Source organism: Taudactylus pleione, unplaced genomic scaffold, assembly GCF_031769625.1.
Source record: "Taudactylus pleione unplaced genomic scaffold, aTauple2 ptg000547l, whole genome shotgun sequence".
Lineage (NCBI taxonomy): Eukaryota > Metazoa > Chordata > Amphibia > Anura > Myobatrachidae > Taudactylus > Taudactylus pleione.
Window position 1 is genome coordinate 1,905,490 of NW_028284949.1, and position 26,932 is coordinate 1,932,421.

Below are 26,932 nucleotides of genomic sequence, written 5' to 3' on the forward strand. Positions count from 1 at the left end.
ATCTAAGCTTCTCTAGTTGGATGGCTAGAATTCTACCCTAGCTGACATCCTCTCCACGCAATCCTTAATGGCTTTTGACCAACTTCAGGCCTGTTGTGCCCTTTCCTCAACTGAATATCATATTTACAGATTGCCCAATGGCTACATATTGAACTTAAGACCTAGTGCCGTGTTCAATTAGAGGCAAAATAGTCCAATTTCAACAAAAAACAGGCAAAAAAGTTTTCTCCCTCTCCGACCAGTTGAAAAAAAATGCAAAATCCCTATTTTTGCCTAAAAATGTGGGTATTTCTTTCAGAACCCTTTGGACACCCAAACATAGCATTGTTTTAAATAATGAAAACCTCTCCACGTAGTTGTAGTTTAATTTAATTTACCTTTTTATTGATGTCTCTGTCATTACAGGATTACACAGTAGTGAAGAAGACATCTGGGAAGTATGAGGCACCAGGCAGCCGTCTCTGTGTGTCAGGAGGCCTGAGCAGGACCCAGAGCCCCATCAGGTGCCTCAACCTCACTCACTGATACATGAGAGACACAATGACCAGAAGATCCTGGATCTCACCAACAAGATCATTCAGCTGCTGACTGGAGAGGTGATTGCTGGGAATGGGACATTATACAGTAACACCAGGGGATGTGTCTGGGTGATGACTGGAGAGGTGACTGCTGGGAATGGGACATTATACAGTAACACCAGGGGATGTGTCTGGGTGATGACTGGGGAGGTGACTGCTGGGAATGGGACATTATACAGTAACACCAGGGGATGTGTCGGGGTGATGACTGGAGAGGTGACTGCTGGGAATGGGACATTATACAGTAACACCAGGGGATGTGTCTGGGTGATGACTGGGGAGGTGACTGCTGGGAATGGGACATTATACAGTAACACCAGGGGATGTGTCTGGGTGATGACTGTATCATTGTGTGTGTGTCAGGTTCCTATAAGGTGTGAGGACGTCACTGTCTATTTCTCCATGCAGGAGTGGGAGTATATAGAAGGACACAGGGGTCTGTACAAGGACGTGATGATGGAGAATCACCGGCCCCTCACATCACTGGGTAAGAGGAGACTGTCATTTATTGTAATGGAGAGAGCAGCTATGGGGCCACCTATATACACATCATCTGATAATCACATATATACAGTGTGATCAGTCACTGTGTGTCTCCTACAGATGGAGCCAGTAACATTAATACCCCAGAGAGATGTCCCCGTCCTCTTTATTCCCAGGATGATACAGAGGAGAATCACAGTGTCCCACAGGAGGGTCAGGTAGGTGGAAATAGGGGTAAAATACCAACCTGACTTTTCACATTATGATCTGTAGAGAAGTTGTGAGGATTTAGTCTTATGTTTAAAGTGTGGTTTGTTTTTATTTGGTTTGTGGGTCATTTAGGATAAAACCCTGATTCATATTAAGGTTGAAGATGTAAAGGTAGAGGAAGAGATATATATTAGTGGGGATCAGCCATGTAAGGAGGAAGAAATCCCTACAGATATCAGCACAGGTGAGTAATAATCACTAAGTACAGAACAGTCACATATTCTCCTTGTTCTGTCACTACAGCCATCTCTTATCCTACACCCTCCTCTGTCACTACAGCAATCTCTTATCCTACACCCTCTTCTGTCACTACAGCAATCTCTTATCCTACACCCTCTTCTGTCACTACAGCAATCTCTTATCCTACACCCTCCTCTGTCACTACAGCCATCTCTTATCCTACACCCTCTTCTGTCACTACAGCAATCTCTTATCCCACACCCTCTTCTGTCACTACAGCAATCTCTTATCCTACACCCTCTTCTGTCACTACAGCAATCTCTTATCCCACACCCTCCTCTGTCACTACAGCACTCTTATCCCACACCCTCCTCTGTCACTACAGCCATCTCTTATCCTACACCCTCCTCTGTCACTACAGCCATCTCTTATCCTACACCCTCCTCTGTCACTACAGCACTCTCTTATCCTACACCCTCCTCTGTCACTACAGCATGGAGAGAGCAGCTATAGGGCCACCTATATACACATCATCTGATAATCGCATATATACAATGTAATCAGTCACTGTGTGTCTCCTACAGATGGACACAGTAACGGAAATATCCCAGAGAGATGTCCTCTTTATTCAGAGGATGATACAGAGGAGGATCCCAGGATTCCACAGGAGCATCAGGTAGATGGGCTTTAGGGTCTCACCAATATACCATAAAAACCTTATTGCACACCTAGGCGAAAGATTGTACTGTTTGATCCCAATTCTTATTAGACATATTAATTTTTTTTTTTTTACTTGTTTTCTGGGTTATAAAGAGCGAATTTGTAACTAACATTAAGTTAGAAGATATAAAGGGGGAAGAAGAGATGTATGTGATGAGTGATCAGCAGTGTAAGGAGGAAGAAATCCCCACAGAGATCTGTGCAGGTGAGTAATGATCTCTGTTAGCCGTCTGTAGCTAACTTTATACCCGTTGTATTTGCATGGGAGCCAGCTTTACTAAGTGGCAAGAATTTTAGATGCAAAATCAAGTGTGTTTTACAGTTCATATTATTGGCGTGTTTAAATAATCTACGGCAGAGTTGGTTTCTTTTTTTGCTCGAAGGAAGATTGAAGGTCTGTGCTCTGGTATTGATTACCTAGGATTGAAAAGAAAATTACTATTAAGAACAAGTATCTCACTCCTTTGATCTTGGAGCTCTTTGATTGTATCAAGGGGTGCGACCATCTATTCAAAACTAAATCTCAGAGCTGCTTACGATCCCAGAAGTGTCAAAAACTGGGATGGGTGGTAAGTGGCTCTCAAGACCAAGAATAGTCCAAACCAGTATCTAGCAATGATTAGTGGCTTATTGACAATGCCCGGGAACGCCCAGCACATTTTCAACACATTTCTGGCACCACGTGTCTCCTGTGCTCCTCAATCGCCACTCCAACACTGCACGCACGCTCTCCGGATGCATGCGCAGTGCGCCATATATGCAAAATCACTCCGACATCGGCAGTAACCATTTTGTGTTAGAAGACACCACCTTTACTGTAAATTGGAGAAACAACTCTTTGACCAAGTGCAGCTTCCCAGCCATGACATTTCTAGATCCAGTCTTCAGATGTGTCCTGTAGAGGTCAAAGCAATTAAAGATTGGACATCTACTGCTAGACTCAAGGTGATCCAGTGCTTTCTGTGATTCTACAGTTAGTACCTCCAGTTCCTGTTTATTACAGGCTACTCTTCTGACGTTGCACCCATCATGGCCTTAATCCGGAAATTAGCTAACCCTAGAAATTTGCAGCCCAACGTCTCTAAGGCCTTTAATCCAAAAGAAGCAATCGTCTTTTATTAAAGTGGTCCGACATCTCTACCCCTTTAACTCTTGAAGTTGACGCCTCTTCAGTTGGGCATAGTCACCGGTTCAGGTCAACCACTATTCTGTGTATAGGTCCGATGGTTCCAGATGTTTCCGCTGTCTTGCAGACTATTCAGGCTTTGGGTAAAGGGAAGTGGATAGCATTATGTAGTGCTGGGCATCTGCATCTTCTGCTGCGATTGCCATGTTTATGCATTGATTAGCATATTCTCGCAGCAGCAGAGTCTGTGCAATCTCTCACCTGCATTCCTTGCTGAATCAGGCCCACAGTTCTTTGTCTCCAGGTCGCCTTCAAAGCTCAAACCAATGGTGAGCAGAGTCTGCATTTTGGCAATCGCATCCTCTGCTTTTCTTGATCTTTTCTTGGGCATACCTTAATCCAGAGATTCCCATGGTTTGCCATTACAGTCCAGGTTTTAAGGATATTCATGCTTAAAAGCCCAGATGGTTAAATCAAATGAACTGAGGTACTAATTAAGTTTAGAGCATGGATGTCCTTAAAATCTGGACTGTAATAGTTGAGATTTAGAACCTCTGTCTTAATCTCTTCCAATATTTGGTTCAGGTTGGTGGTCTGGACACACTACCCCTAATTTGCTGGAAATTACAAAAGTTTAGTTTCTCAAACTTATAGGAGGTCTTTATTTTGTGAAGGCATCAAAAACTTTGACCCAGCCTGTGCCATACATGCCTTGCCCCCCCCCCCCCCCCCCTCCCCTGTGTTTAAACATTGGTTTGTTTTGAACATTCTGATATCGAACTGTCCTCCTCATTTCCTTACCATTCAACCTACTGGTAAAAGCCTATAACTCAAAGAGATCTTGAAGGCAGGGTATTGCTGGTGAATACCAGCAGGGGCCTTTAATTCTGTGACACTATTCTACCAGCTCTAATCTTGGTTGACGTTAAGAATTCACCACATCCCTGACCCCATATCTGAAAGGCTTGTACTCTTCCTATTGGGTACCTGAGATGTAACCCATAACTGATGCCCACCGTTTGCTTCAAATTCGGAAATATAACCTGAATCAAGTTTATATGATTATATTATTTGAAACGCAGGAGGAGACCAAGTGCCGTTGAGATGGAGATGCTCATTCATTTTTCACAGTGCAGCTATTTTCATTATATAATGATGCTATGAATAGCTATTTGCCTATTAATAGAGATGATCTAATACAATGCAACTTCCATTGGCCTGCAGAGTTGGCGCCAGCTATTCTGAAACTACCTCTTTGATTTGGGTTTTGTTTAAAGTTAGTCTTCAAAGCACTTTCCAAATACACCTTGGTCTTTCCAGGGGCCTTCCATTTATTCTCACGTAGAAAAGTCCTTTGATTGCAGACTGCCCCCTGTTGAAGGCCACTAGGATCAGGGGGAAAGTTTTAAGGCTCAAACCAAATGAATCCTCGCCCTCTGCTCACACCCTGTCAACCTCTACTATAATGTGCTCATGCCCCATTGTGCCAGATGTGACTGACGACTGTCTTGGTCGATCTATATCTTGGTTGCTTGGGTGACTCTATAGCTTCGCTACACATGATGACTGGAATATTGTGTATACGCCATAGTGCACAAATTGATGAAACAGGCTTTTTGTAATTGACATTCTTTTGTTGGTAAAAAGACTTAGGGGGTAAAGTATTTGATAAGGTATATAAATCAGGTCCAGCAATTGGTCAAATTCTTAATAATGTAAAAGGTTTATTTTGGGACAATACAGTGACTAAGTCTCACTGCAGCAGGTACAAATGACACCAAATGTCTTGTCATGTTCCACATCTATGGAAAATTACAAAGTACGTATTTATATTCGCTAACATTAAACGCTGTACTGTTGCAACTGAGTCCATCGGCGTAGATCTTGGGTGTTTCCGAACACCTGTCGGAATGGTACATCTTGAGGTTTGGCCATTTCCTTTCAACATTAATGATGCCAATTCCAATAAGTGGTTGTCAAAACATTTACAAGTATTGGCCCTGTGGTTTTACTAATTCACTGTAATAAATTAGTTGAAATTCATCAAAAACTGGAGCTACATGTTCTGAAGCGACCTGTAGATAACAGATAACTAGTGACGAGATGTAGCGGCATCTGCCCACAAATCCCAGGTCCACGTGGTTCCTTTTCTGGGTGTCTTCTGCTGATGCCTTTGGGTACACGCTTCTGTCCAGATGGTTCCACTTTCCTGTGGTGCTGGCCAAAATGATCTCCTTTGCCCCCTAACACTGCTGAGGGTGAGGAGACCCTTGGAATACATGGGTCCATATATTTTGGGAATGTCTTAATACTATTGGTAGGCACCGATTCCCTTATGGTAGAGAGCTTACAGGTATTTGAATGTCCCATTGATCTAGCCTGTGTATTTTCCCATTACAATAACTGTAATATAGGAACATATAATAGATGTCTCATATATGTTATAAGTGCATTGAGGTGGGTGGGGGGGTTACTCCTGCTTTCCCTATCACGCTATAGGCTGCTTAGCTTACTGTACACACATCACCTGATTATCACATATATACAATGTACTCAGTCACTGTGTTTATCCGACAGATGGAGCCAGTTGCAGAAATATCCCAGAGAGATGTCCCCGTCCTCTTTATTCCCAGGATGATACAGAGGAGAATCACAGTGTCCTACAGGGGGATCAGGTAGATGGGATTTATGGTCTTACAAATATACCAAAGCGACTGTCACTATATGATGTGTAGGAAGCTGTGTGTGTCTTATACACTGTTATTCTACTGTTTAATCTGCATTAATTAAATCAAACATTAACATTTTTTTATGTTTAGGGTGCAACTCTGACTAATATTAAGATGGAAGAGGAAGTAATGTATGTGAGGGGTGATCAGTGTAAGGAGGAGGAAATCCCTACAGATATCAGCACAGGTGAGAAATAATCACTAAGTACAGAACAGTCACATATTCTTCTGTGCTATAGCAGTCTTTTATACTACATCCTCCCCTGTTAGTACAGACTAATGAGGGAATGTATCTGCCAAAAGGGGTAGTTAGGAACAATCAGCCCCTATTATACTCCTGCTCTCCTCCTCACATCATGTCACTGTGTGTTACCAGCCCAGAGATCTGACCAGTCTCCTCCCCACACAATGAACACTAAAGAACCTGCTATAAGTGGCAAAATAATTCTTATCACGTTACATAGAAGTTAGCGCTGTCTACAGATAATGTTTGTCATATACCGAATGTAATCATTATTCTGTCACTTAGAGTTATCAGCTCAGTATGGATTTGGGGAGAAAACAATATTATTGCTGACTGATATAAATATATACTTTCTCAACCTAAAGGAATTTAGGGCAAATATGACCAGGCATTAGTATAGCAGGATGTGGTCGATATGCCAACACCGGCATCCCGAAAGTAAGTAGCGAGGGTAGGGTTAGGTGAAGGCGCAAGGGGGAGGGTAAGGGTTAGGCACTAGGAGGGTGGTTAGGTTTAGGCAGCAGGGAGGGAGGAGTAGAAGTAGGGTTAGGATACCTACCGACCGGTTGTCGGTATCCTAACCCAGTTGGGATGCCGATATCGGGACTTTGACCGCCAAAATCTCTTTCCCAACCCTAGATAACAGCCTTGTTCTTAATATTCACTATTTCTTCCCTACTTTTGTTATTAAATATTTAGCTTTTTGTAACTAATAAGGTCTGTAAGTAATTTAATGAAATATCAATTATTTTTTTTTCTATTATATAGAACATCCTTAGTGCGCTGCTAAAGAATACTTTTCCTTTTCTAGTGTGCGTATATTCATCCCAGGCCGTTACCAATCTTTTTATTTGATTCCCCTCGTTTCTTCGCAGTCCACGCTGTTGAGACTGCACGGTCTATAAAGCTATACAAAACTAGTATTAACGTAGTATTTATGCTTTCCTTGACATACATTGCTACTCCTCCACCTATTCTTCCCATTCTGTCCTTCCTAAATAGAGTATATCCTGGTATAGCTATGTCTCAGTCATGATTTTTATTGCACCATGACTCTGTAATAGCCACAATATCCAGATCATCCTTTGTCATTATTGCAATTAGTTCAGGGATTTTATTTCCTAAGCTCCTAGCCTTTGCACACATTACTCTTAGACTTTTGTTTATTTCTCCTGTTCTGTAGACGATGTTCCTCATGAGAAGAGTAGAACAAGTGAATGTTCAAAACGGTTTAAGAGTTAAAAGTGGACAGTGAAGAAAGCAGTGAGGCAGATAATACTTCTGTCATTGCAACAATAGCACAATTACTGAAAATGCAGTTAGTACAGCAAAACATCAAAGATACAACAGCAAATTGAAACCTGATGCCAGATTTTAATTTTCCAATGTAAACTTCTTGCCAAACCCACCCTGTTCTTCACCCATTAGATTGTGCTTTACCCGTTACACCGGTAAGCAACAAGAAACGCACCAATAAAAGTTCTGTCAAATTCAGAGAAATACCACACACCATATTAAAAAACAAACTACAATTGCTCCTTCTTTGTACCCCGATTATTCCCTATAGAAGTAGTTGATGCAAATGGTGTCCTGCCTATCAGGCATGTAGCACTGTATCAAGACTAGTTAGATCTAATGATACAAGGCCCAAACCAGTACATGAGAATCTTAACACTCCTGATCCAAACAGACAAGGACACTGGAAACAGTCAAAATAATGTTGAGGTCAAACCCGTAATCTATTACCAATGAAAGTACCATTTTGCAGGAATATTTAACCAGATGTTGAAGTTAACATTGTAGTAGATACCAAAACCGTTTTAATATCTTCATTCGTCTGTCCATAACACTTTTTTCCAATCTTCCTCTGTCCAATGTCTGTGCTCTTTTGCCCATATTAATCTTTTCCTTTTATTGGCCAGTCTCAGATATGGCTTTTTCTTTGCCACTCTGCCTAGAAGGCCAGCATCCCGGAGTCGCCTCTTCACTGTAGACGTTGACACTGGCGTTTTGCGGGTACCATTTAATGAAGCTGCCAGTTGAGGACTTGTGAGGGATCTATTTCTCAAACTAGAGACTCTAATGTACTTGTCTTCTTGCACAGTTGTGCATCGGGGCCTCCCACTTCTCTTTCTACTCTGGTTAGAGCCTGTTTGTGCTGTTCTCTGAAGGAAGTAGTACACACAGTTGTAGAAAATGTTCAGTTTCTTGGCAATTTCTCGCATGGAATAGCCATCATTTCTAAGAACAAGAATAGACTGTCGAGTTTCACATGAAAGTTCTCTATTTCTGGCCATTTGAAGAGTATAATCGAACCCACAAATGTGATGATCCAGATACTCAACTAGCTCAAAGGTAGGCAGTTTTATAGCTTTTCTAACGAGCAAACCTTTTTTCAGCTGTGCTAACATATTTGCACAAGGGTTTTCTAATCATCCATTAGTCTTCTAATGCACTTAGCAAACACAATGTACCATTAAAACACTGGAAATGGGCCTCTATACACCTATGTAGATATTCCTTTAAAAAACAAACATTTGCAGCTAGTATAGTCATTTACAACATTAACAATGTATAGAGTGTATTTCTGATTGATGTTATCTTCATTGAAAAAAAAACAGTGCTTTTCTTTCAAAAATAAGGAAATTTCTAAGTGACCCCAACTTTTGAACGGGTGTGTGTGTGTATAATATAATGGTGTGTGTGTGTATAGAGAGACATAGCAGCGGCACTCACGGGACTGGAATTCAAAAGAATGACACCACGGTAGGGAAGTTCAGTTCAACGTTTCAGGCTAATGTCTTTTATCATGAACACAAGTGAATGAAAAATGGTACATACCTTAATGGAACATGAGTGATAGTGAGATGTGCGCGAGGCCATCCTGCTCTCCTGCCGCCGGACGACTGACATCAGCGTGCGGCCGACATGAGGACGTTGGTGTCCTGACGTCATCCGACATGAGGACGTTGGTGTCCTGACGTATGACGCTGCATCATGACGCTGTCCCCCAGGTGTTAGACACGGGGAGGAGAGGTGGCAATGTGCAGAAGATGTTCTAAGTGGAGAATAAAATGGATCAGTGAACATGGTGCAATAAACACTGAGGATATGATCAGAGAAATCAGTGGTTAGGTGTATGTGATGAATGGTGTAGTGTTATACAAGTCATAAATCTAAACGAAAATGGTGAATGTATATCACTAAGTGTAATGAATGTGAGAAATATGATTAAAGTGAATACACATAACAAAGATGTGGATAAAATATATATAACACACACACACACACACACACACACACGTAGTATGAGTAATGATGAAAAAATTAATAATTAAACATGAATGGAAGAAGAATAAATAACAGAAGAGTAAATACCCTATAGATAGACTGTCATGAGCAGACCCCAGTTAAAAGTAAAACGGAGACATAACTGCATCAGGAAAATATGGAAGGAATCTTGTTGCAGATATCTAATAAGATGGTCCTGCAATAGTAATTCTATACATATAGACAAAAATGAAGAAGTAAAGTCATGGGAAATTAAATATCTCCAAAGGAATCATCCACTGGGTCACCCTGTTGGTGTAAAGGTTGATTAAATATTTATATGGGCTGCAAGATCCCAGGTACAAAGAAGGGAAGGTCGACAAACCTAGGCACATTGTAGTACAGGTGGCATGGATATGTGAACCCAAAAGCAATTTTTGATCATATCAGTTTACAACACCTGGTCTTCCTAGGTGGTCTCCCTCCCTAGAACTGGCCAGGCCAAACACTGTTTAGCTTCCAAGATCGGACGAGATCGGGCACTTTCAGTGTTAGTATGGTTGTAACGGCCATGTACACCAGACTTAAGTTTCAGCCTAAAGACGACACAAGGGTAACAGATTCCGAACAACCAGCCAAATACACCAGTCAAGAAAGCTCTGTGGTATCAACTCCACCAAAAGGAGGACCACCATGTAGTATTAGAGGGAGCAGTTTCGCCAAGCTCCACCTTACAGGACAAATGAGTATTAAAAGAAACAAGAAAAAGAAGTTCTCATTTAGACCAAAGGGTGTCATAGTGTTCACTCTTTGTATCCATCTAGCTTCCAATTGCAGAAGTTGTTTATCTCGGTCCCCTCCTCTCTTGGATAAAGGTACTTGGTCTATAGTTTTGTAGGATAATGTAGCCAAAGAATGTCTGATTTCACAAAAGTGACTGGCTACAGCCTTCTAGGGCTTGCCGGATGGCGGTACGGTGTTGCGCCATTCTGATCATGATGTTTTCTACTTCAGGGTCCATAGGGTATCCACAGGATACCTTGGGGTATAGGCGATGGCGGCAGACATCCAGGCACCACAGAGTTAAATTTTCAGCCTCCCAGGATGCACTGGGGTCCCTCTCCTATACCCCGCCCCCGAGCCTCAGGCCACTCAGTTTTCGTAGGTGCCTGGCCGGACCAGTCGCACCGTACAGAGGGGGGTCTTTTTAAGGCCCCTGAAGATTTCTTCGCAGCTGTGGCTGCACAACTAGAGTGCTCCAGCATAGGACAGTCAGTATTGACGTCCATGCTGTCACTCCTACACCCCGCCGGTACCAGAACGCCGGTACCGATCCGGGGATGCTGGTAGGTAGATGGGGTCACAGCTAGCGGTGATCCCTGGCTACCTGGACTGTGGCCGGATGCACGGGGAACAAGGTAAGCGGCGGGGTCCTGCGGTGGGCACCCGCCGGTAACGCAGTCCTGTTTGGTCCCCAGGCAGGGGGCTCCCTGGGGACCGGCTGCGCGTGGGGCCAGGTACTGATCCTGCGCCTTCCACTAGACCACCAGGGACAGCGGGCCGCAGCATGTGCGGTACAGCGCGGCGTCCCAGGGGTTGATAGCACGCCAGGGGAGAACGCCTTCCCTGTCTCACAGCCGGCGTCTCCCCTGCTGCACAGTGCCATTCCACAGCGGTCTGAGCGGGCTGTGTCAGCGCTCCTCCCCCAGGCCGGCCTCCTCTCTGCTCCTCGGCGGCCATTTTCTCACTACATGTGCTGGGGATGGCAAACGCTGCTGGAAGCTGATACAGATGCCATTGCGGTCCGGGTCCCCCGCATACCTCTCCTTCAATTAAGGTCAGTGTATGCAGCACTGTTTCCTACCAGGCTCTGGTCTGTGTAGTTGAGCGCAGTGCTTGTAATGCAGGATGTTATCTGTGCATTGTATGTGACTTAAATGCTAGCGCTGTTGTACTTTCATTTCTGACTGTCAGCCTTTTCCTATCCCTGTTCTTCTGCTACAGCCCTTGCGGTGCGGTGTCGCAGGGTGTTTATTACCTCACAGTAAACGTGGTTTTTCTGTGTGGGAGGTCACATACGCTCCGTTCGCACTCCTCATGTCGGAAAGTGAACGATGATATCCTCTTCCAGCTATAATGTACTGATATCATGTGCAGTTAGCGGAGGGATATGTAGACGCTGAGGGTTTATGGAGGGCATGTTGTATTATATATCACGCCCCATTTCTGTCACTGTGCCTGCACAAAAAAAGGGGACCGCCCTCGGCTGTCTAAGATGCTTACAGCTTTTGTGGGCAACGCCCCCTGCGTTTCCCCATAGGGGTTATCGCAGCCTGTGGTGGTCTCATCACATGCAGGGGTCCCTGGACAGTTGATGGTACCCCAGTGTATCCTGTTTTTCGCCCCCCCAGGTCTCGCAGGAGCCTGTGTGGGTGAATTTATTGTCCAAATGGTATAGCACCTGATGGACGTTTTACAAGGGGGGTCTCCATTTCGGCCTTCTAAACGGCCTTTCGGGTCTCAGACGGGTAAAGACATGACGTCTGATGACGGTGACATTATTGACTTTTTCAGACACGAGCCCCTTAGTGCAAAGGAGGCGTAGTCTGGGTCTAAAGTCTATATACCTGGCCTTCTACGGGCAGTCCGTGCGGCTTTGGTTATTACATATCCTTAAAGAAGGCATATTTGGATTTAGCCACGGGGGATAAGGGTGTTGCCACTGTAATTCCTCTATCTGGTCAGGTGGATCATTTAGAGGAGGCGTGGAAAATCCGGGTAAGCGGTTCCAGCCTCAAAAACGGTTGACCTTTTGCATGCCCCTTTTGCGGATAATTACATTTCCGAATGGGAGTTACCTTTACGGGTATATTCTCATGTTACACGCCTAGTGAGGAGTGCTACGTTGCCCATGCCCTCCAGGTCCTCTTTGAAGGAGGTTCCAGATTGCAAGGTGCAAATATATCTAAAATCCAATATTCCCTTGCTGGAGGGGCTTCCAGGCCGGCTATGGCCATGTGCTGGGGGGCCAGAGCCATGGAACACGGAGTAGGTAACTGGATCTCTGCACACTGACTCTCCAGCAGAGCAGGTGGATAGTGGCAAATTCTCAGAGACTTTGCCACGTTAATAATGAGACGGTCTTACATATAGCCTACTCCTTTCCAGAATCTCCTCGGCAGCAGTAGCGGCTTGCCGCTCCCTGTGGTTGCGCTCTTGGAACGCGGACGCAGATTCCATTTGGAATGCTTTGCCTTTTACGGGACAAGTCCTGTTTGGCCCTCGTCTGGACGCAATTGTGGCCCTGCAGGCAGCAGCTACGTCTGCGTGTCTGCCATCGGCTACAGTCCCATCAGGGTCTGGGACTTTGTCTTTTCGGCCCTGTGAGGCCAGGGTAAGTCTAAAATACAGCTTTCCAAGACAGTCAGTAGCCAGGAAATCTGCTCAGCCATAAGAACAGGCTTGGAGTACAAGACGTCCTACTCCCAAGTTGGACTATAAGCCTTCAGCCTCACGGGACGGGCCTCCTCTCGGGAGCCCCCAGAGTTGGAGGCCGGCTTCTCCAGTTCGCCCAGTGCTGGTGTCTGACCACCACGGACACTGGGGTAAGAGAAGTATTTTCTTGAAGGTATGTCCTTTCCTCCCGGTAAAAGCCTCCCAGACGGTTTTTCGTTACAGGTCTTCTGTCAATTCAGGACAAGGCCCTGTAATCTTTGAGGGTGTTACACTCTATGCTCCAGGCAGGAGTTATAGTACCTATTCCGTTGCCCCAAAGGGGAACGAGGTATTACTCCATCCTCTTTCTGGTACAGACACCCAAAGGGTCTTACCAGGACATTCTCAACCTCAAATCCTTCAACAAATTCTCAAGGGTTCCTCGGTTCGGGAGGGGGACCCTGCATTCCATCATTCAATGGAGCCTGGGAATTTTGTGGTGTCGTTGGATATATTCAGGGTGACTACTTGAGTATCCCTCTTTTCTTAGCACACCAGTGTTTTCCTCAGGTTTGCAGTGGTCGATAAGCATTTCCAGTTTCTGGCATTGCCCCTTGGTCTGGCCTCTGCGCCTCACGGTTTACCAGGGTCATGGTAGTTATGGCAGCCCACCTGCGGATGCAGGGGGTCCGCTTGTTACCCTATCCGAGTGACCTCCTGTTGTTACCACGGTCTCCAGAGATACTTCAGTGCCATATGCAACGGACAATATCTGTGTTGCTACGTTAGGGCTGACTGATAAACTGGAAATGGTCCTCTCTGATTCTTCACAGAGGATGCTCCATATCCCAACATCTGAGGATCTTTGTGATTGAGGAAAAGATCTCTGCATTACAGGCAAAGGTACGCAGTTGCCTGCAGAGTCTCCGAGTGTCCACTCACTTGGCAATGTGGTTCCTGGGTTCCAGGATGTCGCTGTTCGACATGGTGGAGAGTACCCAGCTTCACTCTAAAGAACTTGATCCTCTCCGGATGGGATGGGTTGCCCCATAGGATAAAGTCAATAGGCTTTCCCCGGATGTTTGTCTCTCTCTGGCCTGGTGGCTGCAGAAAGCTCACCTAAACAAGGGGCACCCCCTTTGGGATTGCGGACAGGGTCCTTCTGACGACGGACGCCAGTATCCGTGGCTGGGAAGCAGTGACGGGTCCACACTTGTTCCAGGGCAGGTGGACACCAGTAGTTTTTGCGCTTCCCATAAACATCTGAGAACTCTGAGCAGTATTCAGGGTTCTCCAGCATGCAGGACAGGTCCTCCACGGAAATACCGTGCAGGTACAGTCTGACAACGCCATCATGATGGCTTATGTAAACCACTAGGAGGTTCCCGAAGTCAGGCGACACTAACAGTGGTGTCCCGAATTCTGGCTTGGGTGGAAGGCTATATCCCTGCCGTCATCGGCAGTGTTCATTCAGGAATCCTCAGATGGAAAGCAGGCTTTCTCAGCCGTCAAGACGTGCATTCAGGGAAATGTCCTCTTTATCAGGAGGTGTTCAATCTTCTGGTGAACAAGTGGAGCCTTTCAGAGATGAGACTCTTCTGATAGACGTAGGTAGGTCCAGTGGACCTTCCAAGTTGTGTACCTCGTCCCTCCGTTATCCCTTCTTCCTCCAGTAATGGCAAGAAGGAGGCACGCTCCTGCTGATAGCTCCAGCGTAGGCCAGATGGCACTATTACTCAGATCTTCGGAGCCTCTCAGTTAACACTCCGAAGCTGTTGCCTCTACGCCCGGACCTGTTGTCTCAGGATCCTGGCTGATACCCAGACCTGTCTATTAAGGTCTAGGAGTTTTTCCAGCTCTATAGTTAGCAGGGGCTCTGTCCATGCTAAGAGCTCGGAAGTTTTTATCTGCAAGAATTTACCATTAGGTATGGTATACTTTCTTTCAGGTGTCGCCCTAGAGGCTAGGCTCCTCGGGTATTCCGGATATCCAGAGGTTGGCTTTCCTACAGGTGGGCTTAGATAACGGTCTTCGCCTTGCTTACCTCAAGGTGCAGGTTTCTGCCCTGTTAGTATGGTTTCAGTGTAGGATTGCTACTCTTCCTGATGTCCGCACCTTTGTGCAGGGTGTACGTTATATTCAGCATCCCTTTGTTCCACCTGTGGCTCCTTGGGATTTGGCTGTGGTCCTTAGGGCTCTCTGAGGACCGCCTTTTGATTCACTGGGCTCAGTGGATTTCAAATGGCTTACGGCTAGGACTGTATTCCTTCTGGCTCTTAATTTGGCCAGTAGCATCTCAGAATGGGAGGCTCTGTCATGTAGACCTCCCTTTTTCTCATCTTTCCTAGGAACAGGGCAGTGCTTGCCTTTACTTCCCCAGTCCTGTCTGCTGGTGAGGCCTATTTGGCTGTGGTACGGGCGCTAAGAATTTAAGTTGACCGTACCAGTCCATTTGGGAAATCAGACTCTCGGTTTTGTCCTTTCTGGTTTCCATAAAAAGGGTTGGCCTGCCACTGCGCTAACTTTGGCAGGATGGATTCACAGGTCTTCCTGTTCCATCCTTTATTAAAGCTCTTCCACTAGCTCTGTGGGTCCTTCGTGGGCAGCTCGACGTGGCGCCTCAGCGGTGATTGGCAGCCACGTGGTCATCTGTCCATATTTTTGTAAGGTATTATGCTTTTGATACCTTCGCCTCTCAGGATGCTTCCTTTCGGCGGCGGATTCTCCTTACAGCACAGGAGCGTCCCCACCCTTAAAGGATACTGCTTTGGGACATCCCCAAGGTATCCTGTGGATACCCTATGGACCCTGAAGTAGAAAATATGAGATATGGTAAGAACTTACCCTTATCTCTATTTCTACGAAGTCCATAGGGTTCCACAGGACTCCCGCCCTGTCGCACCTGTACTGCAGATGGGCTTTGATCTGGTCACCGGTTTCTCCGTCTCCTTCTGGTGAGAATGTGATTCTTGTGTGTTCCAGACTGTCTTCTCTCTCTTTTTTGCTCCTGCTCCGGCCTATGGCTTGTTACGAAACTGAGTGGCCTGAGGCTCGGGGGCGGGGTATAGGAGAGGGACCCCAGTGCATCCTGGGAGGCTGAAAATTTAACTCTGTGGTGCCTGGATGTCTGCCGCCATCGCCTATACCCCAAGGTATCCTGTGGAACCCTATGGACTTCGTAGAAATAGAGATAACAAGGGTAAGTTCTTACCATATCTCATATTTTTTCCTATGTACACTAGACCGCAGGGACAGTGTATAATATAGATAATGTATTTACTGGTGCAATTGAGAACATATTTGATTGGGATGCGTTTCCCAGAATGGGGGTGTACCACATCATGTCCTGTTTCCATGTATCGGCATGTGGTGCATCCGATACATTTGTAGCAACCTGGTTTCTTGGTTAGGAAATGACCTTCCGGATTTAGTTTATCTGAGGAGACGTCGTTGTGCACCAACCAGTCCTTTAAAGTTCTTGAGCCATATTCAATTAGAGGCGAAGTTTTCGCCTATCCGACTGTTCGCTTCGCCTGTTTCAGAGGCGAATTTGTTCCGTGCTCGTCCCCGCCTTTCGCCTAATTCAATTGCAAAACAGGCGAAAACGGAAATAGGCGAATGCGGAACAGGTGAAAAGTACTGAAAGAATTGGGGAAATCAGTCTGTACCCCAGAAAAAGATGCTCTAACATAGGGAATCAATATAGATGTGTACTAATAGCCGTAATAAGACTATTTTGGTTACTTAAGTTGTGTAAATTGCTTGCTATTAGCGTCTTTGTAAAAGTGGTGAAGAATGGCATAAAGCTGTATTTTTTGGTGAAAATAAGTAGTCCTGTCAAATTTGGGGTGCTTGAAAATGGGTGCAAGCATGTTTTTATGTCTCTAAAGTGAACTTTTAAAAAACTTGAAAAATCCACCTGCAGCATGCACCTGCAATCCCAAAAACACCTGACCCATACTTGGGGACCCCCAAGAAGTCTTTTTCGCTACTTTTAATGTTTATCCCCCCTCTTTTTAAATTTTCACCCCAAAAATGACATGTCTTTTTTGGGGTGTTCTTAGGTTTTAGTTTCTGGTTTTTTTGCGTATTTGTCCTTTGGGGGGCTGTCCCAAGGGGTCTGAGTTGTTTCCCCATGTTTGCACCCCAAAATAAAGATTTTGCTTTCGCCAGCTATTGAATGGAGAATCATTTTTGGAGAATTGTTTCCACTTAGGCGAAATTGTCCTGGAATTGAATTTGGCAATAAAAAATTTTTAGGCAAATTTTTCACAAAAAAACAGGCGAATATGGCTTTTCGCCTCTAATTGAATTCCCCTCCTTGTCTCTCCTGTATCCAAGCATAATTTTTGAGTTTTTAAAGGGTTTCAAGTTTAAGTCAGTATTAATAATAGGCCAGAGTTTCTTGGTGGTGGTCCTAATCATATTACTGGCACTATGATATTGGCTGATGAACATCATAGAAGGTTTCTTTCTGCTGGGCTCAGATTGCTTGCTGCTGGAAATAAGAGGTCTATTATGGGCTTTGGATTTTGCAGATAAGAAGTCATTGCAATTATAACACCTCTGTTTGAAAATTTGGTCAAATCAGCGAGACTTTCTCAGGGACCCCGGCGTCAACCTCCGGAGGACTAATTAAGCAATTGGAAGTTTCCAATTAGCTTACTTAGGACCTGATTCAGCAAGGAACGTAAGGATGCAGACGCACGCACCTGGCCGTCGCAATATGCTAATGAATGCATACGCACGGCAGCCGCAGCAGAAGGAGCAGACGCCCAGCAATACATAATGCCGTCCACTTCCCTTTTACTTGCATCCTCTTATGCCTGGCAAGACAGCGGAAACATCGAGAACCATTGGACCCTTACGCACAATAGTTGATCTGACCCTCCCGCAGCTGCAGCGAGAATTCCTGTGTGTAACTAGACCTCTGGCTGCAAGGGCTTAATTATGCATGCCCGTGGAACGGCGTTCAGATGCACAGACACGCCTGTGTTCGCCCGACCGCCCTCCGTCACCACCCACAAACGGCACTTCCTGTCAATCACTTGTCCTGCATTGCATCTTATGTGCATGCGCAGAGCAAAAACATCGACCGATTGCGTGCGTCTGCATCCGTGCATTCCTTGCTGAATCAGTCCCTTAAGTACTCACCTTACGAAGCATTGTCTTCTTCCTGCAGCATCGGGACCGGTCTTCTGCAGCAGCGGTGAGTATTGTGAGTGTTTGTTAGTGTTTATAGGTGTGTATATAGTAAATGTGTGTGCCCCCCCCCAGTGTGACTGTTTACCCCCCATAATGAGCGCTGGGAGAATTACATCTCCCAGCAGCCCCCAGGATTCTTAGCAGCCCCCTCTCCCATTTCAAGATGGAGGGGAGGCCTCCGGAGACAACAGGTCAGGTGTCATTTTGAACTGAAAACACCACAACCACTATTTCATTGGATACCGCAGGTATCGGGGGCTGCATACCTGCGGTAATCCAAAATTGGGCGCAAGGCTTTTTATCTTGCTGTTTGAATATGCCCCATTGTTTGGGAAACATTTCTGGAGATGCGTGTGCCTCTGACACTGTTTGCAGTTATGGTATCCTGAGAGTCAAACTCTTGCATTAGTTTTTTGGATGTAGACTTTGCTGTTTTTGCAGTGTCTGTTTGCTTTTACTCAATATACATCTACACACACCAATACATGCTGCAGGTTCCTATATTTTGGTAAGTGGATGAAATCAGTTTGTATTATCTGGAATGATCCCTTCTGTAGGAGGAATGTTGGATGGTTGTCTTGGTATTGTTTTCTCTGGGTCCTTCCGTAGACATGTAAGACCTAAAGCAGCTATATTACTCTCTTGAGAATAGAAGCCGGATGTGCATCAATATTACACCAGTTTACAGATAATAACCTGTCTCAGGTGAGTCAGATTGTGTACTGCTTCATCCAGGCTGGGATGATGTGCTCTGTGTTCTACTGGTCTATCTTGTATATCCTTCCATAGTCCAGGTGACTCGGCCACATTCCTTTGTCTTCCTGATAGCTTTTTCCTGTGGATAAAACAACCTTTGCATCTCAACTTGTCTTTGTTCATTGAGTGTTTCAAAAAGCATTACATCAACTGGTGATGGATTTTGATTTTAACTTCTAAATGGTCACTTCCTTAGCCTCATCTGCTTTTCTGTTACCCAATGTTACTGGATCTGTTTTACATTAATGCACTTTACATTTTATTATTACTACTACCTCTGGCTACTGGCATTCCTGCCGCTGTAAGGTATTATCTATAATAAAGTTCCAAAGTCATGTTCTACGCCAAGGGCATATTTTGAATTTATGTCACTGTTTGTCTGTGACAACTACTATCCGTAAAGGTCTAGTAGTGAATATTTGGTTTTGATTTCACTACTATGTCTAATTGCACATTATACGCTATAGGTCTACTAGCATCTCCTTGTTTTTGTGTGCAAACATCAGCATATAGTGCCATACAAGTAAAAAGGCATTTTGTAGTTGGGAATGCCTAATGCTTTGGACTGTCAAAGCCGCCTTAAGTGCCACAAAGGCTTTGTTGGTATAGTGACTACATCCCTGTCAGACAGACTAAATGCTGTCTGTATATTTTCTGATGCTTAAATCCCGATGGGGAACTTAGGAGTCTGTATTCCGACACCTATCTTATCTTAAGACCAACGCTGGAAGGACGCCGGACCAAATTAAGTCAGTCCGGCATCTTCTGTATTTAGCCGCTGGGGGTGGGTTACGTTTAGGGACTCTCGGGGTGACTTAGGGTTAGGCACTACCCACCTGGAGGGTTAGGGAGGGCTAGGGGAAGGGAGGGTTCAGTTTAGGCACCACCCTGGTGGGGACTTGGGGTTAGGCACCACCCTGGTGGGGACTTGGGGTTAGGCACCACCCAGGGGGGGACTTGGGGTTAGGCACCACCCAGGGGGGGACTTGGGGTTAGGCACCACCCCGGGAGTTTTAGGTTTAGGCACAACTAAAGGAGGGTTAAAATTAACGGGCGGGAGAGGGGAGGGTTAGGATACTTACCAGCTTGCTTCGGGATCTCCTCCTGTCGGGCTTCCAGAGTCGGGATTTGAACCGGCGGCTGAATAGCTGTCTGTAATTCATATCACACCTGTCTGACAAGTAACTTCTACCTATGTAATTGGAGCATATTCGGAAAGGGGCAGCAAATATCCTTACTATAGAGATGGTTTGAACTGAAAGAGGGAGATTGAATGAAGATATGAAAACTGTTTTGGTATCTACTACAATGTTAACTTCAACATCTGGTTAAATATTCCTGCAAAATGGTACTTTCATTGGTAATAGATTACGGGTTTGATCTCAACATTATTTTGACTGTTTCCAGTGTCCTTGTCTGTTTGGATCAGGAGTGTTAGGATCCTCATGTACGGGTTTGGGCCTTGTATCATTAGATCTAACTAGTCTTGATACAGTGCTACATGCCTGATAGGCAGGACACCAACTACTCCTATAGGGAATAATCAGGGTACAAAGAAGGAGCAATTGTAGTTTTGTTTTTTTAATATGGTGTGTGGTATTTCTCTGAATTTGACAGAACTTTTATTGGTGTGTTTCTTGTTGTTTACCGGTGTAACGGGTAAAGCACAATCTAATGGGTGAAGAACAGGGTGGGTTTGGCAAGAAGTTTACAGTGGAAAATTAAAATCTGGCATCAGGTATCAATTTGCTGTTGTATCTTTGATGTTTTGCTGTACTAACTGCATTTTCATTAATTGTGCTATTGTTGCTATTGAATAACATAAGAATATTATGTGTATATCAATCCTGGATATATGTCCAGGGTAAAAGACCATATACATCAATAAAAACTATAATTATGGTCGAACACCACACATTAATAGGATTGTCTCATGTAAACAAAATGAGCAATAAAATACTGGTCCGGGATAGACAATCGGCGCTATTATTGTACCATTACATTTTCTCACTTTTAAGGGTGCAATTGGACCCCTAGAATAGCAGCCTGATTCATTCCGGCCACAGGCCTGGAGGGCGCCCTTCTTCTATTTTATATATCTACCTCAGAGAAGTATCTGCCTCACTGGTTTCTTCACTGCCCACTTTTAACTCTTAAACCATTTTGAACATTCACTTGTTCTACTCTCTTATGAGGAACATCGTCTACAGATTGCCGCGCTCACATCTGGCAAAGTGCCCTTAACAAATGATGCGGTTCTCGAAAAGGTCTTGCACATTCTTCTCTCATCTGCTACCATTCTACTCAAACCCTTTTAGCACTAGCACTATGCTTTGCTTGCATTATATAAACAGCTGTTACTTCTATCACTTCATTCCACAGTCTCGTCTGTCCAGGTCCCATTTTATTTTATTTTTTTTCCCAATAAAATTTTTTTATTGTATAAAGCACCAAAAGTGTCAACGATACAAAATTTAGTATGCAATACAAATAATACAATCGCATAGCTCTAAGTAGACATTCAGACAATTATATGTCTCATAACAGAAAACAAGAGACAAAATATACTTAGCTATAAACAGAGATAACTATTTATCAATCAGTAGCCACAATATATAAATAGTAATCATCACAAATGATGAAGTAATACAATAACTCAATATAGAGAGACAGTAAATATAATAGACCAATGCAATGAGAAAAACAAAACAATAAATGAAAAGAAAAAGGGGGGAGCCGCGCACTACAAGAAGACCCAACCTCCAGGAGGTACCACAAAAATCAATGTGATCACTACGCACTACAAGGAAAATCTCCTAAAAGTCGCCGTTCATACCACATGGTATTTTTTTTAAAAGTATCTTCAATTCTGCATTCAAATTCCCCAGATAAAATGGAGAGGTAACTCTCCCATGTGTTGAAAAATCGCGGGGCCAAGCGCTTTCTGTTCAATAAGGTTTCTATCCAGTCAATATTAAAAATATGAAATAGTTTATTTTGAAACATCCGTAATGATGGGGGAGAGGCCAATATCCAATTTTGTAAGAACTTTTCTGGCGGCAGCACTAATGGCTAAAAGCAAATTTTTTTTACATCCCCATGAAACTCTCTGTGTGGTGGGTACCATTACAAATATAGCCCATTCTGCCGTAAATGGGAGATAATTAACTTATCGAGGGAGAACTTCCTAATCGCCAGCCAGAATTGGCGTAATAATGGGCAAGACCAGAAACAAAGGAGGGAATCTGCCTGGGGAGTCTGTCAACGTAAGCAGTTGTGTGCAGGTCCCATTTTAAACGTGGCCATTAACCTTCACAAGCTCTGACTAGAAAGTTCAATTGATGTATCCGATTTGCCATGATCTTTGGTCACTGTTGGTGATTAGTTGTTTGTGCATTGTTGTTTGTATTTTACCAGGTCTTCTAGTGGGAACGTGTAATTGCATTTTTGGATGAAACTGGGATCTGCCTATAAATATTCAACATATAACCCCCATTATGCAATATTATTTTAATGGAGACTTTCATTAGCACAGTATTTTATATGTAATAAGTTTATTAGCTAAGCACATTTATTTACAGATGATATAAAACCTTACATACAAGAACACAATATGATGCAACATTTTAAAATCAACATAATATAAATGGAATACAGTATTTTATTTCTCCTTTATATTATACATAAACAATGGTTTAATATTTTAAAGCATTTTTAACTATCACTCACACTCACCTTTTATGTTAAAAAGTAAATTCTGGTACAAGCACTACACGTGTGTGAATGTGTGTAAAAAAAAATTTAATAAATGTGTGTGTGTTTTGTGTGCGTCAGTCACAAATTGTACCTTCTAAACATATTACCTTTTATATATTTGATGTTTATTTTTTTTAAATAACCTTATTTCATGAAAACATTCATATTACCATATATTTATTATATTCCCTACAGATGGTTGTAACAGAAGAAATAAATTCCAGCAACATTTGATTATATCTCCAAATACTGAAATAAAATATAACCGTCAAGATTCTCCATTAGAAACCCCTGTAACCTCAATTATACATCCTGTTGTCCAAAGTACAAAAATGTCATCTGATTCTTCTGAAATGTTATGTAACTCAGATATCAGTACATCTATTACAGATCTTAGAGTTGATAAGATATTTCCATATAATGTAGATGCCAGATGTTCTACACAGAGCACAAAGCTTATTGCCCATAGTGCAGCTCATATTCGTAAGAAGCCATTTTCATGTTCTGAGTGTGGCAAAAGTTTTACACAGAAATCACATCTTGTTATACACAAGAGAACTCACACAGGTGAGAAGCCATTTCCGTGTTCTCAGTGTGGGAAATATTTTAGGGAAAAATCATATCTTGTTAACCATGAAAAAATTCACACAGGTGAGAAACCATTTCCGTGTTCTCAGTGTGGGAAATGTTTTAGGGAAAAATCATATCTTGTTAACCATGAAAAAATTCACACAGGTGAGAAGCCATTTCCGTGTTCTCAGTGTGGGAAATGTTTTAGGGAAAAATCAAGTCTTTTTAACCATGAAAGAATTCACACAGGTGAGAAGCCATTTCCGTGTTCTCAGTGTGGGAAATTTTTTAGGCAAAAATCAAGTCTTGTTATACATGAAAAAAATCACACAGGTAAGCAGCCATTTACATGTTCAGAGTGTGGTAAAAGTTTTACGGTAAATGCACAGCTTGTTATACATGTGAGAACTCACACAGGTGAGAAGCCATTTTCATGTGCCAAGTGTGGAAAATGTTTTACCCGCAAATCAGATCTGGTTATACATGAGAGACGTCACACAGGTGAGAAACCATTTTCATGTTCTGAGTGTGGGAAATGTTTCAAAGAGAAATCAGCTCTGGTTATACATGAGAGACATCACACAGGTGAGAAACCATTTCCATGTTCTGAGTGTGGGAAATGTTTTGCACAAAAACCATCTCTTGTTAAACATAAGAGAAGTCATGCAGGTGTGAAGCCATACTCATGCCCTGAGTGTGGGAAATGTTTTACAGGCAGATCATCTCTTGTGATACATGAGAGAATTCACACAGGTGAGAAACCATTTCCATGTTCTGAGTGCGGGAAATGTTTCAGAAAGAAATCAGCTCTGGTTATACATGAGAGACTTCACACAGGTGAAAAGCCATTTCCATGTGCAGAGTGTGGGAAATGTTTTTCAGATGCATCAACTCTTGTTACTCACAAGAGAACTCACACAGGTGAGAAACCATTTTCATGTGCCGAGTGTGGGAAATGTTTTTCAAAACCATCACGGCTTTGTACACACAAGATAATTCACACAGGTGAGAAGCGGTTTCCATGTGCCAAGTGTGGGAAATATTTTAAACAGAAATCGTATCTTGTTAGACATGAGATGACTCACACGGGTGAAAAACCTTTTTCATGTACAGAGTGTGGAAAATGTTTTCCAGATAAATCATCGCTAAATACACACAAGAGAACTCACACAGGTGAGAAGCCATTTTCTTGTACAGAGTGTGGGAAATGTTTTACACAAAGAGCATCTCTTGTTACACATAAGCAAATTCACACAGGCGAGAAGCCATTTTCATGTGCCAAGTGTGGGAAATTTTTTAGTCACAAATCATATCTTGTTAGACATGAGAGAAGTCACAAATGAGAATCCATTTCCATGTTCTAATTGAGAGAAATGACAACTCAGAAAATGTGGAACATTGTACATACATTTAAACAAGAAACTGTTTTGAGGGAAAATATTTTATCTAAAAAACTAATATTATGCATAATATTTTTTCAGAGATGGGTTCTTCATTCACTTCACATTTCTTTTTAGTTATATAAAGTTGATCTGGCATTGTTTGTGCTACTGTTCATATTGTATTTTTTTTTATTCCTGTTACTGTCCATCTCGCAAGATTGTCTCTCATTGTCACTTTGTAGCATTTATGGTCACTTTTGGAAATTGTATTACCCAAAATGGCATAGAAGAGTGTAGGAGGACATTGGCAGTGCACAAGGTATTAACTGATGGTAAATTCGTATTGACTTAATGGAAAGTATGGTTTGACATTTAATAGCAAACTTTCTGCCATAAACCTCCCTGCCAGCAATAGCCTATGTGATACCACAGGGGTAATTAGCTCAGTAGAGTGGTGTATTAGTGCAGTCTTAGATTGGGGTCCACACACAGCTTCCATTGTAAAATCAAATAAATGGTGCGTTACGTGTCTGCATAAATCAAATTGAAAACAAATAGCCTAGCCCCCATTCAGGGCAACTCTGCAAACATAATGTCTCTCTCAAAGTCTCTCCACTCTTATTTCTTTTAGGTACTGTATATCAAAGGCTCTGACTTGGCTGGCACAGCTGCTCGCATGTACAGCCTCACAATTTAACCTGCTTACTTGAAGGTAACAGGCTCTGGCCTATTCACATTCCCATAGCTCAGTCCCAGAATTTGGCGGCCTTCCTTACCTCCCGCAGGTCTAGACTCAGGCCTCCTGGCCCTCAATGGCTTGCTAGTACAATGAGCTCTGTCTTGCTTCCACAATCCCACTTGGACTGTCTGACTGTTCTGCCTCAGTCCTCTCTGGACTGAATCAACTGGGCAGCCATTAGGTGAACTCACACCTGGCTTTTTGTCACTGTGTGGGTGGATCCATCCAGCCTTACAGAAAAACAGCTGCTCACCAGTGCCTATTTTGGCGATACTGCCACATATCCCCCTCCCCAGCTCAAAACCCCCGGGGTTGAGTGACAATGGGATGAGGCGTTATCGGGGCATAGGTTCTTTTTCTCATGAGTCATCCACCACATTCAAGATCATCCAGGCTCTGGTAATCTCTGGCGGCCTCCTTTTCCAAGTTCTATGGTGTTCTTTAAACTTTTTCCCTAACTTTATGGTATCACTTGAACTCTTTGCTTTCTTTATGCAGTACTTGAGCCTCATCCTTGGGTTCCAAGTCAGGCATTAAGAACTTGAAGTAACTTTTCCCAAATTGACATACTTCATCTTCATTCTTATCAACTTCATCAAAGCCCGGCAAGTTCTTTTCCTGAGAATCTTCTGATTCAGACTAAGAACAGCTTCTTTGTTTATTTTTTAACAGAATAACCTCTTAAATGTACACATAATGACCAACTCCTGCATCTTCAATCTTGAAGCACGATGTTGGCTATTTGCATACTTCCCTGGCATATAATTTTCTTTCACAGCCACCCTCATCCTGAGAGTCACCACCATCACAATTTCCAGACTTTGGGTTTTTGTCATCAGGACATGTACTGGCACTCCCATCCTCAGATCCTGGACTTTCATGTCCATGTAAGATACTTGAATGTTTGCTCCATTGATTCACAAACTTTATCTCACAGCTGTCATGGCTATCTGCCACTTCATAAGGCAATGGGACTTGAAAATATGTGAACAACTTCTACATGTTCCACCAGCACAGGTTGAAGTTCACTCTCCACAGAGGTCTTTATTTTCAAATTGTGTTTAGTTGAACAACTAGTTTCAAGCTTTGTAATGGGAACCCACTTCACTTTCCCACAGGCAAATGTAGCAGCATTACAAGTTCCATCCTGCTTGCATGAAGGGATTGTTTCCCATACATGAGTATTACTCTTCAAAAAACTGTCAGTATTAACTTTCTTTAAGGTTCTGCTTTCCACAGCAAAATGGTGTTATTGGGTCACATTCAAATCACTCTGATCACATGGTAACAACGGTCTTCTGTGGAAGCCATAAACATCTCTATAGACTTCTGTACATCCTGTACCTTTCCTTGAGGGGTCTTTTGATCACCGCCTGTATAAGTCAGTTCTTTGTCTTCAACTTTAGATACAGTTTAGTTATCTGGACCTGTAACTCTTTGGGAAGACTTCACACCTTTAGCTATTACTGTAAGCCGAAAGTCACTGCAA

General features: G+C 43.4%; 1 protein-coding gene and 1 pseudogene across 1 annotated transcript; one reads left to right on the forward strand and one right to left on the reverse strand.

The window, feature by feature from the left end:
• The first annotated feature begins 980 nt into the window (after positions 1-980).
• Positions 981-24,690, forward strand: LOC148500748 (uncharacterized). The gene is given in 9 exon segments (XM_088451325.1): positions 981-1,065; positions 1,182-1,279; positions 1,404-1,515; positions 2,096-2,187; positions 2,325-2,436; positions 5,935-6,032; positions 6,177-6,273; positions 22,948-24,658; positions 24,660-24,690. Coding segments are annotated over 9 exon segments (2,436 nt in total).
• On the reverse strand, positions 10,049-10,168 carry LOC148500749 (5S ribosomal RNA; annotated as a pseudogene).
• Positions 24,691-26,932: the final 2,242 nt, after the last annotated feature.